The following is an 18,791-nucleotide window of genomic DNA, read 5'->3' as shown; positions in this document are numbered from 1 at the left end:
AGAAAAATAAAAAATAAAAAATAAAAGAGGCTATTTTGGAAAACCTCCAAGACAAGCGGAGGGGTAGCAGAAGCGGTGAGGTTGTGCGCTTTGTACTTTTTAAACAGACACAAAATAAATGCGGCCTAATTTAAGACGGCTGGTCGAGGTGTCTGCGCAGACAATTAGGTGAGTGTGTGTGTGTGTGCATTTTTAGATGTTCGTCAATGTGTTAAAAAATAAATCAAAAAACCCTGGCTGTGTTGCCGTTGGTGCAGATGTTCTGAGAAAGCAAAAAGCATGAAGCGCTTTAAAAAAAAGAATTTCAATAAAAATGTTTTTAAGATCAGCGTCTCGCCGTGATTGAAGGAATATCGCCAAGAGCAGCTGCTCCTAATGGTTTACACGGCGTCCCAGAATGCAAGCTGGGAGCCGGCGCTCTCTTTCCAGAGCGTCCGTTGCTGTTATTACTCATATCCTGTAGCAGAAGGAAAGAAGAAAAAATCAGTTCCCCTCACTCTTTCCAAAAAAGACAGGGGGGGGGGGGCAAGGTGTCTCGGCCCGTCGGCGCACATTCCAGCGCACGCAGGTGGATTGTGTGCGCGACGGGGAGACAACAACGTTCGCGGGACGATGGCGGCGTGGAGCGCTCTCAGAGCGGCCGCCGGCGGTACCGTTTACATTTTTCAATAAATGGTGAGATCCAAGTTCTGCAGGTTTTTATCCTAAAGCAATCTACGCAGGTGGGAACTCCTGCTGCACAGCCGTCGTCTCCAAACCGACACCAACACACAACCCGCTGAAGATCAAGGGACAGCATGTCTTGAGATTCTTTTTTTTATCTCACGAATGAGCACGAATTTGCCATTTTAAGGGTAGTCTGTGTAATTATGTTACTGATTATTTGTCATTTTTAATCATATTTGTAAGGGCAACACATGACTTATGATCTTGTTTTATGTATTAAGTACATTTTTAACACGACACAAACAAACAAAAATTGTTGCTCAAAGGGGAGAATGCAGGCTGGAACCGAGGCAAACAACAACAACAAAATCAACAAAGCAGTCAATGTGTCGACTCTCTCTTGACGGTTAACTCACCGGCGATGTCGTCCGTTATGCGGCGGACATATTTGTCTCAAAGATACAACGGAGCCACCGTCTTTTTTGTTGTTTTTTGGGTGGGGGGCGTGGGGGGGGGGGGGGGGTGACCAGTGGTGATAAGTTATCTGGAGTTCCTACGAATCATTCACCGCCACACCCCTACTCTTAATTATCAATACAAACACCCACCCCCCCCCACCCCCAACACAAACAGTCAGACTGCCATTGTTTTCCCGATGGCTTCTTTGGAGGGAATCGGAGGGGAAAAGGAGGGAAGGCGAAAAGACTGACAGCTCGTACCTTTTCTTTCTGAAGTATTGCAGAACCCCCCCCCCCCCCCTCATCTCTCCAAGCCAAGGTCACTGACCCCCTCTTGAATATAACCACAGTGAGTTATGGGCAGCTCTCGAGTCCCCTCTCTTTTATCTCACTACAAAAGACTCGCTCCATACAGTGCGTCTCCAAATGAACATTATAAATCATACGAGCACTTTGGCGCTTCACAACAACACCTAAGTGGCCACCTTGTGTGTGTGTGTGTGTGTGTGAGAGAGAGGGGGGGGGCATTTCACCACCTGGGTGTCAAGTGGGTTGAAGGGCTGGCATTTCAATAACAATGTTATTTTAACATAGAAGGAAGCCAACCAATTGGGGGGGGGGGATGATGGAAAGTAAATCATAAGAATAAAAATGGCACCATCCAAACTCATTTCTCTGTCTCGGTCATTTCAAATAAAGTCGTTTGTTTCATTGCCGGCATCCGTGGCTCGATGGGGAATGTGGAACCGGAGCGCTCTCGGCCGCCGCCGCCGCCACACGTGACTTCCCCGGCGGCCATCGCCACGCGTTCCTCAAGTGAGTTTTTAAACCAGCCAAAAGGCCACTTTAACCCTCCTGTTACCTTTAGGGTCAATTTGACCCCATTCAATGTTTAATGTCGGTGTTCTTCGGGGTCAATTTGACCCCAGGCTGTTTTTCACTGTGTCAAACATATAAGAAATATCAACTTTTTTATATATTTAAAGGGCTATTTAGGTAGTCAACAAACAAACATAAAGTACCTCACACTTAAACTTGGGAAACAATATTCATTCTAATAATTTTCTGGAGGTTTTAATTGCTGGGGTCAAATTGACCCCGAGGGTAAAATATGTGAGTAAATGTGAAGGTAACAGGAGGGTTAAAGAAGAAAAGTGATCAATAAAGATGATTTCCCCCCCCCAAAAAGTGGTTCAATTGATGCAATTGTTGTGGGACGCAGAGAGATTACGCATGAACGACGACACACGACCCGTCAGTCGCCGGCAGCATCCGTCACTGACGACACACTCCTTACTCATCGCTTTCTTTACTCAGAAAACCCATTTTTTTTAACCTCCAGGTTCTTTATTTAGTTTCTTCATGTTTTCTAGTTTCGTGTCGACTTGCTGCGATTCCACCGGCGCAATTAAGAGATTACAATCCCTCATGACACCCAACGTCCAACCTCTACCAAAGTCTTTAAACGCGTGCGTGTGTGTGTGTGTGTGCTGGCTCTGGGTCGGAGTCAGGACTGTATCTGAGCCCCCCCCCCCCTCACAGCTTTGTGGTTCCTCCGGGGTCAGAGGTGTTCCATGTGTGCATTTCTCAATCATCGGTCCAGAACAGCCTCAACTCTTCATAGAGAGAAACACCACACACACACACACACACACACACACACACACACACACACACACACACACACACACACACACACACACACACACACACACACACACACACACACACACACACACACACACACACACACACACACACACACACACACACACACACACACACACACACACACACCCTTCCTCCCATCTGGAGCACCCCTGACCCTACACACACACACATGTGCACACACACACACACACACACACACACAGAGATCCATTCTCAGGAGAGGGCTTCATTACACAGGGATTACTAAAGAGAAATGTTTTAATCAAGTTGTGCGGACAGCTGCAAGACCGCAAGACGAGAGAACGGCGATGACGTGGTTCGCCGGGCGTTAAAGGAAAACACATCAAGAGGCCTGCATATCGGTGTGTGCGTGTGTGTGTGTGTGTGTGTGTGTGTGTGTGTAGCTTCCTGCCTCTGTCCAATATGTCCAGCTGTGGAGGGCACGCGGCTCCTTATAAGGACACGTGAGAGATAGGAGACCTCTGCCCGGAGACTTCATACAGCGCGTTCACGCCCCCCGGACGCACGCTTCACTTGTGTGCGTGCCCCGTTGCCATAGCAACGAGCGCCGCAGTCGACGGGAAGCCGTCCGTCCGTCCTTTTTCCCCCCCCCCCGTTCCCGTCCCGATGGCCGTTAAAGAAGACGGTTAAGAGGCTTTCGGGCCGAGCCCGGTGAAATAAAAAAGACGTGGCGTTTGCTTTGGGGCGTCCTCTGCGTGGCGTTACACCGACTGATCCCCTTTCCTTCGCATCTGGGAAGCGGTCGGAGCGCCGGCGAGGCCCCCGGTCGGGGAGGAGAGGACAGTGGAATGCACACCACAGTAGATGATAATCCACTCGGAGCTGATAATCCGTCTACCCTTCCCTACTTCCCACTGTTTTCCCTCCCTCAAGCTTTCGGTTCCTCAGATGACTAACTCGGGCATTAATGGAGTCTTTCACTCTAAACCTCCCAAAAAACACTCTCCAGCTGCTCTGACGGTCACCGTCGGGGCCCCGGCCTGCAACACGCATCTCGTTGAGTTAGAGCTCGACAGATATTCTTGGGTTGCACCGTGGTCAGGGTTCAGACACGCGTTGACCAATGGGTGTCCAGGACTTTAAACCAAATTTCCATGAACAAACATTTTATGAAATGTCGGTGCATTCATGAAAAAGTGTGAAAAAGTCGTATTTAAAGTAACAATGAGAATTCCAAAGCATACAGTATATAACATTAAATGACACTAATGGTTGAGAAACAATAGTTCCATTAAAAGTTGTGTTTGTGTATGTCTTTTCAATTAAGGTGCGTTCACAATTCTAAGTGTGATTGAAACTTATGTATGTGGAAGATGTATGTATATATATATATATTATATATATATATATATATATATATATATATATTACATGTTATATATATATATAATATATATTATATATATGTATATATTATATGTTATATATATATTATATATATGTTATAATATATATATATATATATATATTTGATATAATATATATATATATAATTTTTTATTATTTTTCCTTCTTTTACATTAATTATCTGATATATATTTTTTTTTAAATAGGATAGGAATATATAAGCATTTTTGCTTCTACCTATACCATTTCACTCTTTCTGTTTTGTATTTTATATAGAATAATAATGTATTGTATTGCAATGATTGACTGAATAAAATACACAACAACAACAACTACGGCGCGAAAATTGTGCGAGAATGAAAAAGCGTCTTCCGGCTTATATTTTGAGCGTCATTCTTTTAAAAAGCATATTAATCATTTAAAACTCAGTGTAAATGAACATGTGAATATAACATCTCCAGGACTTTTCCAAAACTTTCCAGGACTTTTCCAGGCCTGGAAATGACCATTTTAAAATTCCAGGACTTTTCCAGGTTTTCCATGAGCGTAAGAACCCTGCGTGGTTACGGCCCACAGTAGATGGACTCTCGGGGGCCCAGAGTTAAAAGCGGCGTTTATTTAAGCTACCAAATGACACCTGTAACCACGAGGCGGCGCCGAGACGTCACTCAAACCCAACCCTCGGGCTCCTGATGCCATTTCCTTCGTAATTAGGCCCCTCGGTCCGGCCGTTGATCTCATCGTCCGGGAGACCGAATAAAAAAAACGTTCCCGACTCCAGATGTCAATCACAGCGCCGGCCAGACGCTTTACGGGCCGAGCGCTCCGCGGAGTTTACCTCCGCCGCTCAGAGGTGGAACAACATGACATCATGAGCTCCAACACACACCTGTTACTACAGAACGCCCTCATCAGAGAACTACTTAGACTCTTCTTCTCCTGCTTCTCCTTTTTCTTTTCCTCCTGCTTCTCCTTCTTCTTTTTGCTCCATATTTTTATTTTTCTCCTTCTTTTCCTTCTCCCTTTTCCTGCTTTACCCTTCTCCTCCTCCTCCATCTTCTTGTCTCTTCTTCTTCTTCTCCACCTCCTCTTCCTTCTTATTCTTCTTCTCCTTCCTTCGTCTTCCTTTGCCCTCCTGCTTCTTCTTCTTATTTTTCATCTCCTTTTTAACCTTCTTTCTACTTCTTCTGCTTCTTCTTCCTTGTTCTTCTTCTTCTTTTCCTTCGCCTTCCTTCTTCTCGTTCTTCTTTTTTCTCCTGCTTCTTTTTCTTCTCCTTCTTCCTTGTTCTTGTCCTTCTTTTTCTTCTCCTTCTTCCTTGTTCTTGTCCTTCTTTTTCTTCTTCTTCTTTCTCTTATCCTTCTTCCTTGTTTTTCTCCTTCTTTCTTCTTCTCCTTCCTTCTCTTCCTTTTTCTTCTTGTTCTTTTTGTCCTTCTTGGTCTTCTCCTTCTCCTACTTCTTTTTCTTATTCTCTCTTCTTCTTTTCCTTCGCCTTCCTTCTTCATGTTCTTCTTCTTTTTTCTCCTGCTTCTCCTTTGCCTTCCTTCTTCTTCTCCTTCTTTCTCTTCTCCTTCTTCCTTGTCCTTCTTTTTCTTCTCCTTCCTTTTCTTCTTTCTCTTCTCCTTCCTTGTTCTGCTTCTTCTTTTTCATCTTCTTCTTCCTTCTTTTCCTTTTTCTTGTTGTCCTTCCTTCTTCTTCTTCTTTCTCTTCTTCTTCCTTGTCCTTCTTTTTCTTCTCTCTTCTCCTTCCTTGTTCTGCTTCTTCTTTTTAATCTTCTTCTTCCTTCTTTTCCTTTTTCTTCTTGTTCTTTTTGTCCTTCCTTCTTCTTCTTCTTCTCATCTTCTCATCTTCCTTCTTCTCCTTGGAAACACCCCTGTGTGTTCCTTCACCAACGGGAGAGGTTCATGCGTCGCCCTGTTTTTTCCCGGGCTGAATGGAGACCCCCCCTTCCCCCTCCCGCCCCCGAACCCACAGCTCACAGAGCCGAGCATGACCGCGGCAACCACATGCTGATTTTAAGGTCATTCAATTACCCTCCCCCGCCATTACGGCTCGTGGTAACCGAAGCCCGGCCTCCTCACACGGGGACGCTCGGCTGAGAACCTCGACGAGCGACTCCAGCGATTACTTCATTATAAAAATCAACACTAATCAAAGTTTTGGTCTGAGGGCGGACGACGGCTGACGCAGGAGCTCTGCGTACGTGTGTGTGTGTGTGTGTGTGTCATCATTCACAAGATCCTCGTCTTAAGTCATATAAACGTGTAGTCGGAGCACCACGATCGACTTTTCCATTTCAGCAGCCACTCCCGAATCGGTTTTCATCGCCCCCCCCCCCCCAAAAAAAAGAATGATTCTTCACTTTCCGGCTTGTTTAACGACACCGGCTGACAAGAAAATGGGCCGCTGGACAAATGTGACAGCGATGTTCTCACCAGCGCTCGTTTTTTTTTTGGTGTACATCTGCTCAGTTTTGGACCTGGACGTCTCGGACACAGAACTTATTATGTCCTCGGCGCCTTTTTTGGCTGTGGCGGGAGACACAGTCCAGGAGCGCCGCCGCCGCCGCCGCGCTATGACCGACTATGAACAGGAGTAATGAGGCATTACAATCACACCAGAAGCCCCCGTGTGCCTCAGATGCCTCCAGCAGCCTTCATAAATCACAACATGAGCTAATCTAGAGTCTAGACTGTTCTGGTCCAGACGGAGTAGTAATAGACCGTACAGGTAGTGCTAAAAATGTTTTTTAAAGTAGCCATCGACAACGCTATAATTAGATATCAAGGGAGAACGCCGCGTTCATTTTCCATTCTGAAAAACCTCGGCGCGTTAAGGTGGCGAGGCTTTCGGTAGGCTTTTTTATTTATTTATGAAGGTGCACCTGTATGCGAGCGCCACATGCTCGGGAGAAATTAGCCCCGTTCAGAAAACGGGCCGAGCGAGAGGAACGGGGGGCTGCTGAAAAAAAAAGAATGAAAAAAAGAAAGAAACGCCACATAAAAGCTGCCACGCTGAGTTATGACCTGCGAGACGACGCGCTGGAATGCCACTGCTGGTTTTGTGTCGGTGGGCTCGGCGGGCCCCGCCTCCACGCGCTGTCGCCCGTCAGGTGGCCCTTATGTGGTGTGAGGCTCTTTTTTTTCTTTCTTGGGGAGGTCGATGCAGGTGGCACTTCTAACACCACCCGATCCCCCCCACCCCCCATCCTACTTTTTTGGGGTAACAGGTTTAACAGCCGGACCAATTGAGAGTCTGTGAAGTTGGCGGCCACATACACTGCCTTTCATTAGGGAGAAGTTCAGCCTGATAACTCTCAGCTGCACTTTAGTTCACTGGGAGGGAAAGTTTGGAGGATTCAGTCTGCTAACCAAATGACCGAACTAAATATATATTTTGATATATATATATATATACACACATACATACATATATATATATATAAATACATTTATATAAATATAAATATTTATAAATATAAATTAACATATAAGTATATATATATACATATAAATATATATATACATGTATAAATATAAATATATAAACATATAAATATATATAAACATTAAAGTATATATATATATATACATATAAATATACATATAAATATATATATATATCAATATATACATGTAGATATATATATATATATATAGAAATATATAAATAATGAGGTAGTCATCTTTGCAATGTGTTTTTTTATTTACTTTGCGATGTCACTAAACAGCATCTTTAGATTTTATTTAGATTAAATCTTGTATTTAATGTTTAATCTTAAAAACCATGAACAGGGTTCGTACACATGTTGACCAGTGGTTGACTTTAAACCAAATTTCCATGACCCAAAATTTGTGAAATCTCAGTGTATATACGAGTATAAACCTTGAATGACACAAGTTAACAAATGAGACAATAGTTTGATTAAAAGAATACATATTTATATTTATATAATTGTTTATATAAAAAAACGTCTTGGAAGAATCATTTTGGGAACATTATGGTTGATTATATTTGATCTAGAGACAAATAATTCATGAACCAAAAGCAGCACAAATTGAAAAAATGGAAGGACCCAAAAGCCTTTTCACGGCATGCATCATGTGGCGTATGGTTTTTAAAAGATTGATAAAAGCCTATTTTAGGATGTAGTTCTTCTGGTAATCAGTTAGACGTGTCTCAGTTGAAGCCTTTTGTATAAATGGAGCTCCACACCTCGACCTCAGATCTCGTGACAGTGATCAAGTGGCCCTCAGATTACTGTTTAACAACAGCCAACACTCACTTTCAGTTATACATTAGCCATTGTGATGCTTCGACACAATGCCACAGGGTGTCAGCCGAGACAATCCACTTTATTAGAGCTGGAACAACCAAATGACTCATTTCAGTTGCCTTTTAAGTGGATTTCTACATAGCGACGAGGTTAAAACATCACAGAGCCGAGGCACTCGTACCACTTTAAACAGACTATAAAAACGTGGACTGACAAGATCTTGGTTTGGCTATTCCTGTCATGGATGATTATATCAAAATAATGCAAAATGGGGAATCAGAAGGTCAACAATCTGCAATTGCTCTGGAGCAATTACCCTTCCTTAAAATGTCATTTTGCTCAAAAACTTGAGGAAACTTACACTTCTTAAATATCTGAACCCTGTCTGTCTCTGCACTTTATCTCACAATGTAGACATTTTTGAAAATGTATTAAAAAAGAAAAACTGAAATATCACATGGTCATAATTCCTTTTTAAAACATTTTTTAAAATGTCTACATTTCTGTTTTTTTCTGTCAAGATGAGGTGCTGAGTGAACATTAATGAGAAATAAAATGAACTTTTTTGATTTTAGCAAATGGCTACAATGAAACAAAAAGTGAACATTTTAAAGGGGTCTGAATACTTTCCGAATAATTGTAATTATCGCACTGGGTTTATTATCTATTGTCGTTAATGTCATTGTCTATTGTTGCACCACCCGCCATGACACATTCCTTGTATGTGACAATATACGTGGCAATAAAACGGTTCTGATTCTGACATTTTAGTCCAATTGGAAGTATTTGAGATTTGACGCGCCGAGACTGGCCGGGCGTACTTTCCTCGGCGAAAGCCCCCTTTCGCTGCCCGCTGTGAGAAGAAGCCGCCGGAGCCTCTTGCGGTGAAGGAAACACGAGCCGCGGCGCGGCGGCGCCGGCCAACTCATCACGAGACGCGCCGGGTCTCCGCAGACGCACCCAGAGCCTCTTCAAATCCCCCCGTGATCACCTGGCAGCCGAGCGTGACCCGTCTGCAATGCCAATGACAAACATGTTTGTGTAGCAGTGTGTGTGTGTGTGTGTGTGTGTGTGTGTGTGTGAGTGGGGCAGAATAGAGGGATGCAAAATGTGTGCATGACATCACTTTCCCACTCCGAGCCACCTCTCTCTCCCGTCAGTCATCGTCTCCTTGTTAATGCAGTGAGTCCAGAGCGAGGCCGATCCAAAGCTACCTTTTACATTGGTAATGGAAAAAAAGAGTTCAATCCAATGATCTGCAGAACAAAAAACTACCGGAGACCGGGAGAGAGAGAGAGAGAGAGAACGTGGAGAGAGACGGCTCCATTTCTCACACTGCTTTCATATTTCCCGAGGAAACTTCAAACGCTCGCCGAGCTCTGCTCAGCGTCTGCCCGGAGAGAACAGAACATGTTGGAGACGGGGTGTTTGTGGAGTTACATCAGCGGCGAGGAGCGCTCCCAAAGCAAACATCAATACGGGGGTGGGGGGGGATTAAACGCTACCACCTGGCGCAGCGCATCTCTTTGGCTTCCACGCTGACCCGATGTGTTGGGACTGACCCACACACTGGAATCAAATGGGACCTTTACACACACGCAAAGTCATCTGGAATGTTTTTTTCATCCACACACACACACACACAAAGACACACACCAGGCATAATAGGGTTCATTGCACATGTTGACCAATGACTTTCCAGGACTTTTCCAGGACTTTCAAATTAATTTCCATAAGCGAACATTTCTGTGAAAACTCGGGTGAGAAGATGTCATCTTTAAAGTAACAACGAGAAGTCCAACGCATACAGAATGTAGACACAGCGTTAGTGTAGATATGAATATTACACATTTCCATGACCTTTCCAAAACTTCTGGGGTATTTTTTCTTTTTTTCAAGGACTTTTCCAGGCCTAGAAAAAAACATTTTAAAAAAATGCCTGGACTTTTCCAGGTTTTCCATGACCGTACGAACCCTGAAGTACACCATCTACATGGTGTAGGTTATGATGCGTCATGTCTCTTCTTTTCAGCTTAAATTGTATTTTTTACTCTCTTGACCTCTACAGGTCTGATGGTGAGCTGCTGGAACTTTTAGCCCTGGGTTCAAATGTATGGGTGAACTTGTTGCATAACGTTATGAATGCTATTCACTTGTGTGTATTTCCTGGGACGAAAAATATTCTTTAACTTAAACCACAAACAATCTATATAAACTAGATTTAACGCCTCGGGGGTCGCGCTCGCCGGATGAACCCTCGTGCCTCCGACAGAACATCAGCGCGATAGGAAACAAACGTGCGGCGACGCCCTCGACCTCTTCCTCCCGTTGCTTCCCGCCGCCGTCAAAAACCCGCTCGTCGTCATTCTTCCGGGAGCCAAACTGTCAGCTGGCGTTAATTGAATTTTGACGCGCGGGTCAGCGAGCGAGACAGGTCCGTACCTCCCACGTAGATGGGGGGGGGTGGGGGGGGGGTCAAATATGAGTCACTGTGACAGGTTCCTGAGCTGCTCGCCGACAGGAAGGAGGGCCGACGGGGAGGCAGACGGGCGACTGACGCACGTCGGACCTGTCAGAAGTGTCAGAAACATCCGGATGAATCCAAATTGGGGTAAGTGAGTTGAGGTGGAAATAATCCTGTTAGGGGAGGGAGAATGTTCTGACGCGTTGACCTCTCTCTGAGGGATGATCGCAACGCCAGACAGACGGACAGATACTCAGAACACGCGGAGGCGAGGTGCACGCCGGGTAGAATAAGACTGCATCCACCACGAAAACAAAAAATAATACTATCAGAATAATTCTGAACGTCTCCCGAATTCTGTAAGGGGTTGTCAGTTAGGGCTCCGGTCCAGGCTGAGAGAAAAGCCACGGGGGGGAGGGGGGAGAGGGGAGGGGTGGCTCTCAAGAGATGAGAAACATCTAGTTATTGTCAGAAAGAAAAATAACATCCGTTTGACATCTGAATCCACTATTTTGAGGCAGGCAGGGCTTGAACGGGGGGGGGGCTGCAGATCAAACAAACAGCGAGCAGAGAGCACGGGGGAATCGGGTATGGTCTACACACACACACACACACACAGCATGGAATGAGGGTCTTGCGGTTCACCGTGTAGTTCGGTAGATACCATGTTTTGCCTGGGGAAGAAGTCGGCGGGGGGGGGGGGGGGGGGGAGAAGTCAAAACCATGTGCTGGTCTTTTGACATGTTTAAAATCCAAACTAATGGGGGGAAATGGATTCCCAAGCTACAGCGCTCTCACCCAGGTTTCCTGCTTTAACAGGCACTTTGACTGCAAGGTGTGAGGGAGAGGGCACAGGGTGTGTGAGTGTGTGTGTAGTGTGTGTGTGTGTGTGTGTGCTTGCATCAAGGGCTTTCCCAGATGATGGTCACTGAACACACGGTGACCGAGTGAATGATACAAAAAAAGTTATTTTTACGGTATTTTTCAAAAGACGGAAAAGATCCGTAAACGTGTCGCCAGGCAGATTAGAGAGTTGTTCGCGATGGAAGGCGGGACATGAACGTCTCATTCTTTCTTTACAGAGCAACAGAAAACAACACAATGACGAGTGTACGGTCATTTTCAATGAAACAAAGTGCAGCCCTACGAAGTTAAAGATAACACACACACACACACACCGTACAAACCTACGATGACATCATTCCTTCTCTAAAATGTTTCTTCTCCCCACTTTCCTTCATCCATTCGCCCCTTTATCCATCTTCCCAAGCTCGTGTTTCACCCCTCTTCCTGTCCATTCACACTTTTCCCATCATCCTCTCTCTCTCTCTCTCTCTCCCCTCATCTTCCACCCTTCTCCTCTCCATTCTCTCACGCTCTGCTTATTCGCATATAGCTTGTCCACTTTTCCGTCTTCTCCCGTTCTCGTCGTATTGTGATAACTTCCAACGTTATTTTTACAGACTGTGGAGGCTTGCTCCTCTCCTTTCCCCCTCCTCGTCCTCCCTTCAACTTTTACCCTCTCTTGGGGGACAACCCCGATGAGTCATCCCCCTGTCTGGGAGAAGGACAGGGATACAGCAATATGTTTTTTCATCTCCTTAGACAGCGTTGTATTATTTTCCTCTCCTTGTGTTTCAAACTCATGTGAGAAGTTGTTGCAGTTGTTACCCGATGACTGCGTTCTTCTGTTTTCCCCACCGACCACTGAAGAAATGGCTCATCCATCACTTTAAATACCCTCTGGTGCACTGCCCGCAAAAAGGCTGCAGTCCTCTTCATGAAGTACAAGACCTAACCCCACACACACACACACACCTATTCTTCTGTCCATCCTGGAGAGTGATCCTCCTCTGTTGCTCTCCTCAAGGTTTCTTCACTTTTTTGGGGGGAGTTTTTCCGAATCTGATGTGAGGTCAAAGGTCAGGGATGTCGTATGTGTACAGATTGGGGAATTCAAAAATTTGTGATATTGGGCTATATAAAATTCAATGACTTGACTTGAATTAAAGACCAATACAAACAGAAGAGGTTCACGCCCCTTCAAAAATCAGAAAACAGGCTTTTCATGTACATTTACTGGAGTAAAGATATGGGTCAGTGTTACCTTAACACTCTACTGCAGGAGTGAGGTATAAAACCCGGAAATGCCGAATGTATTTACGCATCAAAAATCAATAAAAGTGTTAATTTGCGTTTAAATGATCTTCCCGAGCAAACATGTGACGGTATCGTAAACGTGAGTTTATTTTCTGCAATAATCCGACATCCAATCCAAACTGAAGCAGGTCGTCCCATGAGCACCGGATGCCTCCCACAGCTGCTCGTAGGATGTAAATCCTCCTTCGCACGGTGACGAGTACCTTACACAAACAGTGTGTACTTTGAGGAATGTGTTGACCTCAATCACCCGGTGATTCTTTCAAAAAATGGAATTCTTCACCTCGTCAAATTTCACGAGGTGAAGAACTCCATTTTTGAAAAGATTATTTTCCGCCCCTTGTGTATAGAGTAAGTTTTTTTTTTAACCCTCCATATGTATGTACGGCTTTAAATTTAACTGCGGTTACTGAGAGAATGGATCACAATCGTGATGACTCGCTCCAGATTACAGAAGTGCTCACCAGTGTGCCGGCATCTGGATGAGCTTCCCGTAGAGGGCGGTGCTGAAGGACGGGATGATGGGGAGGAGAGGCAGGAAACCTCCGGTACTGTCCTGGCACGTCAAGCCCGCCTGGAACCCAAACACCTGGAGAGAGAGAGAGAGAGAGAGAGAGAGAGAGAGAGAGAGGGAGAGAGAGGGAGAGAGAGGGAGAGAGAGAGAGGGAGAGAGAGAGAAAGAAAGGGAGCAGGTGTAAGAAATGGCGATGAAGGAGGAGGGGGGGGGGAATCAATCTCCAACCCCAAGAACAAACCTCCTCAAAATGTAGTTATTGTTCGTGCAAATTAATGCTTGGAATTGACTACCTCATCATGCACCTCATAACGGTAATAATGTATCATTTAAAAAACAATTAAATTCTAATACACCCGATTTTATTTTCAGAAATTAATGAATTTACAGTAGAAAATAGATCACCCCCTAGTTTATACATCGTTGTCTGTTTTCTTCTTTTTTCGTGATTTAAGTTGTACACTTTTTTTTCGAGAAATAAAATGAGCATCATCTGAAAATCTGCACATGCAATGTCAAATATCTGTAAATGTCGAATTGATGCCTACATTTCTTTTTATTAAATTTAAGAAAGCAATTAAAGGTGCATCTCGGGGGGGGGGGGGCGCATCACCCACTCGATATTAACTCCTTGACATGTTCCATCCCTTTTATAGTCATCCCATCTTTCTTTGTATAAATTACTGATGCACTGCACAATATACATCCTGGTCCTCCACTGCACTTTATGTATTGTTCATTATTCTGTTTGTACTATTTTCGTAACCATTTGTGTGCGTCAGATTAGCGTCCGCTAAGGCTTCAGCTAACGGGGACATAGCTAATAAACTAAACTAAAGGCTAAAAAGCACAGAGAGGTTGCAGTTCGGTGATATAATGAGTATCTTTATTTAGTATTTATTTATTTAGCATCTTTCTGATGGTCACGTTTTATGGGGCATCTTCTGGTTTCCTGTGTTCCTTGTCTTGTGTTTCTCGTCTGTTTTTTGCCTGTATGACTTGTTGAGTTTCCCCACTGCGGATTATTAAAGTTTCCGAATCTAATACAACCTAATCTTCAGCATAACTTTTGGGTTTTTTTCAGGAAGTGTTGCACACATGCAGCAAGACACGAAGGCCACACTCTCAACCGACAGTACGCAACACGCCGTCACACGGTGTTTAAAATTGATCGGGTCCAGATCGCGGGCCAAGATTCTCCCGTCACCTTCTTCTGGGGAACATTCAAATATAAATGTTATCCCAGGAAGAGTGCGTTGTCGTTTAGGGGGAGAAAAAAAAAACGTGGCTCCTGATCGTATTCTCTTCTGGTATAGCCACATTGCCGGGACACGAAATGTAGGAAAGAACCTCAATGTTTACATACTGCTAATAGTGAGCATGGGGCGGTGGGGGGTGAAATCCAGTTTAATATCTGAGGCAGTGGATGATGGCCGGGCCCAGCTGTCCCACCAGCAGCTGTTGCATGCGCTCAGGGCCGGATTCACTCAATTCCAAGTGAAGGTCTAGCGGACCCCCAGATGGCCCCGCAGCCGCCGGACACGACCTTGGCCCAAACTAAAGACGATAACTCATTTATAAATGGACAACTGGCCTACGGCTGGAATATCATACACGACAGAGGAGCATATCAACGTACGAACCGTACGATCGCCAATCTCACGTTGAAACGCTCGAGGCCACGCAGCCGCAGAACCGAGTCACTGCGGCCAATCGCAAACGAGTTCTTCAAATAACCCACGTTTTTAAGAATGCTCGGTCCCGTTTCCTTCCGTTTCCTCCAAGCAGAGGCCGACTTTTGAGTTCTTGTCAAGGACCACGGAGAAGAAGAAAAAAGTGAGACAATGGCTAACCGCTACGCAGACGCCGTAGCTCTGTCAGCCAGTGTCAGTAAAACACACATTAAGATAAGCCGCGGTTTATACCCGCTTCAAATCACTTCCTGCGAGCGGGGTGAATTGCGGCCGCAGTGACCTCCACCCCGTCGTGATCCCCGCCGCCAAAAAAATCCAGAGGCGGAATTAGAACCTGGACAGATACAGATGCCGACCGGCTGATTGGTCAGAAGGGATCCTTTGGCCAGTTTGACTGTTAACCCCTGGGTGACCCGGTGATAAGGGCGACCAGCATGATGTCCGGCAAACATCCTGCCTTAAAGAAAAAAGAAAAGAAGAGCAAGCAGGCCAGACTGGGCCACCCCGGATCACCCCCCAGGTCTGTTATCCAGGCTTCCTAAAAGGGGGATTAGCTGAATTTGCTAAAGCCACCATAGATCTATATGTCCTGCTTGGGACACCCCGGCCTTCAAATAAACGGTGAATAGAAAGGTTAATATGTTATTTCTAGTTCATTCAGGAAAATGTGCAAGAGTGGAAGACAAAAAAAATGTAAAGCGAGTATAAAACTATCAGATATGTCTTTACGGTCATCTGAATTTAAAGGAAAAACTAATCAAATAGTGTATATGTAAATAATTCATGCTTGAGACACATGGAGAGGAACATATATTTGTTTCTTTGTACCTTTAAAATGTTGTAAATGTTATGAGTAATATGTATTCATAGTTATTCTCACAGCGGATTTTTTAGATTTGTTTCTGTCCTTAAAAACTACCACAAAGTAATTTTAAAACAAACTTAACAGACTAAAAGTGTCCTCATTGTATATCAGACAATCTGATGAAAGAATGGGTAAAAAATAGAGTCTCACAGAGTGATGTTATACTCGTTCTCTCATGACGCAACATACGTAACCTTAAGCCTTATTTGATGTCATTGGTAACTTTAACTGTAATTAACAATTAGTTTGATCTCTTGGGTTTTAAACTCTAAAATTAAACCATACAAGCAAACGCTGTAACGGGGTGAAGGGTGTTGGGGGGGGGGATGTCCATGCTGCACAACACGAGCCTGCAGCATCCCATCAAGTGGAAACCATGAAGTAGACCAGAGCTGGACTGGTGCTCATCAGAAAGTGCTGAGATCTTTATGATCAGGTGAACAGGGGTCATACAGGTCACTCGGGGTTATTTTAGAGTGGCGTTAAGGCTGGGGGAGGGAGGGGGGGTACTATGCGTACTTTGGGCCGATGTGCATATAACCCAACTCTACAAATGACTATTAATGTGTATTTTGTCTCACCTCAAAAGATGATAAAGAGAAATAATGTCAAACTAAATGAAATAAAACACAAACAGACAGGAGGAAAAAAAGGGCATTGGAATGAACTTAGAATGAGGGCATGGTATAACTTTGGCCCCCGACATTATCCAATATATTAAAAGTGACTTTTTTTCGTCCCGATGTGCGCGCACACGCCGGCATCCGAGCTCTGCGGCGCGCGAGACGGAGATCGGAGTCGTGTTAACGTGACACGTAGAGACAGAATGACGTGCTGCTGGAGAGACGACCAACAACAGACGGATTGGAAGCTCATTCTGCGCATGCGTTAAATGCGGTAAAAAAATGTACCTAATTAATCCTGTAATTTAATCATAACGCGTTAACGCGTTATTTTTCACAGCACTAATATAAATATAAAATATAAAACATATATATATAAATATATATATATACAGATATAAATATTATATAATACATATATAAATATATAAATATATATGATATATATAGATATATATATGTATATTTATATATAATATATATATATATAAAATAGTGCGGCGCTCACCTTGAGGTAGAGGTGTGCGTAGCAGTGATGGAGCAGGTTGTCAGAGGGCTGGCTGATGCCGCTGATGGTGGCGACCAGCTCCGGACCGTACATGGGCACTGAGTGCTCGAAGTTCGCCCTCTCCACCTGGAACTGCACGGCAGGTAGGGGGCGCACCGGCTGAAACGCCGTGACGGTGACCGGCGGCACCGGTGCGGTCTGGGAGATGATGGAGGACATTCGACGGGAAAAGGGATTAAAAATGGGGGGAAATAGTGGATGATTCACTTTTATTTATTTGCCATTCTCTTTCTGTTTAAATCAGGAAATAGAAAAAATGTAGCTCTGTGCGCACCACCTTGCATCCCATGATGATTGGCATCAGCGTGTGAAGGAGGTTGAACTCTGCCATGGAGACGGTCACGGAGACTTGGAGCAGAGTGAGACACGTGAGTCTGGTCGGGATGAACTCCTCCAGCCTCGCTATCTCCTCCGGGGTCGCGGCGCCGCGGCTCTCCTCGACCACTTCTACGGAGACGAGGGACACGGGAGGAAAGAAACGCAGACATTATAAAAACAATTCCACGAGTGTGCGACCCGTGGTGCCTGAAGACCAAAGAAATTTGGTAATCGAACACAAAAAGATATTGTATTTAATATATTTTTCAGCTGTAAAGCACACCACATGTCTTTGAATGGGCACCTCGTAGCAATAGAGCATTAAAACAATAAAAAATAGTATTTTCAAACAAAAAAGAACACCACCTCATACAATTAAGAAATAAAATCAACATGCAGTAAAAAAGCTCTGGCGATATTCATTCCAGTGGTTATTTCCTAGTGGCTTTGTTGTTGACCTCTCTGATGACAGCACTCATTCAATCAATGACCAGAAGCATCCAGAGAGGCAGAAAATGAAGGGAACCACCAAAGTCAACACGGAGTGGAGGCGAGACGAGGTCAGCGCTCACCAAAGGAAGAGGTGACCGGGGCCACTGAACCGCTAAACTGGGTCCAAAGGGCCCGAGGTGGACCGAAGCCCGGGCGCTTCGTTACCGAGCGGCCTTGGCTCCGGTCCCGGGACACGGGCTCGTTTCTTTTCGGAAAAAAAAGAAAGTATTCTGTCGGCCTGCATTCCCGAGCTCCAAGGTGGGCTTCGGAACCTGATCCCGAAAGCCGGGTTGTTCTGCTCTTTGGCCTCGCGCCACAGCGCCGCATCGGGTTCATCCGGCGCTGCCACGTCCAATCGAATCATATGCCAGGCCTCAAGTCAACAATCAACATCCAAATTACAAAGGACGCGCGCGGCTCACGTGGCATGATTACACACGGGAACAGAAAAACACTTTGTATGAAGCGGTGGGAAAGAAAACGGGACCCGTCCCGCCTCGAGATCCAGCTCGAGAATGTCTTGTTTCTTTACTCCTGATATTGTTCTTGGGCAACGTATATATCGTGAAATTGCAAAGTTGGAACCTCCCGCTGTGCGAGATCTTATAAAGTACACACACACCGGCCAATTTGGTTCTCTATTTATCGCTCGCTTT

General features: G+C 44.8%; 1 protein-coding gene across 5 annotated transcripts in view; it reads right to left on the bottom strand.

Moving 5' to 3' along the window:
- Positions 1-18,791, bottom strand: part of LOC130206618 (intermembrane lipid transfer protein VPS13B-like) — a 401,351-nt gene that overhangs the window by 314,050 nt on the left and 68,510 nt on the right. For 3 of the 5 annotated variants that reach the window (XM_056434667.1, XM_056434665.1, XM_056434668.1), the window contains exons 14-16: positions 17,600-17,772; positions 17,266-17,463; positions 13,526-13,650 (exon numbers count right to left, since the gene is read on the bottom strand). In XM_056434667.1, the coding sequence (XP_056290642.1) occupies positions 13,526-13,650; positions 17,266-17,463; positions 17,600-17,772 (496 nt within the window). The remainder of the gene's footprint in view (positions 1-13,525; positions 13,651-17,265; positions 17,464-17,599; positions 17,773-18,791) is intronic. The other 2 variants (XM_056434669.1, XM_056434666.1) reach the window with 1 other exon arrangement.

This window comes from Pseudoliparis swirei, chromosome 16 (assembly GCF_029220125.1).
Source record: "Pseudoliparis swirei isolate HS2019 ecotype Mariana Trench chromosome 16, NWPU_hadal_v1, whole genome shotgun sequence".
Classification (NCBI taxonomy): domain Eukaryota; kingdom Metazoa; phylum Chordata; class Actinopteri; order Perciformes; family Liparidae; genus Pseudoliparis; species Pseudoliparis swirei.
The sequence above is the reverse complement of the archived record's forward strand: the minus strand, read 5'-3'. Positions and strand labels throughout refer to the sequence as shown.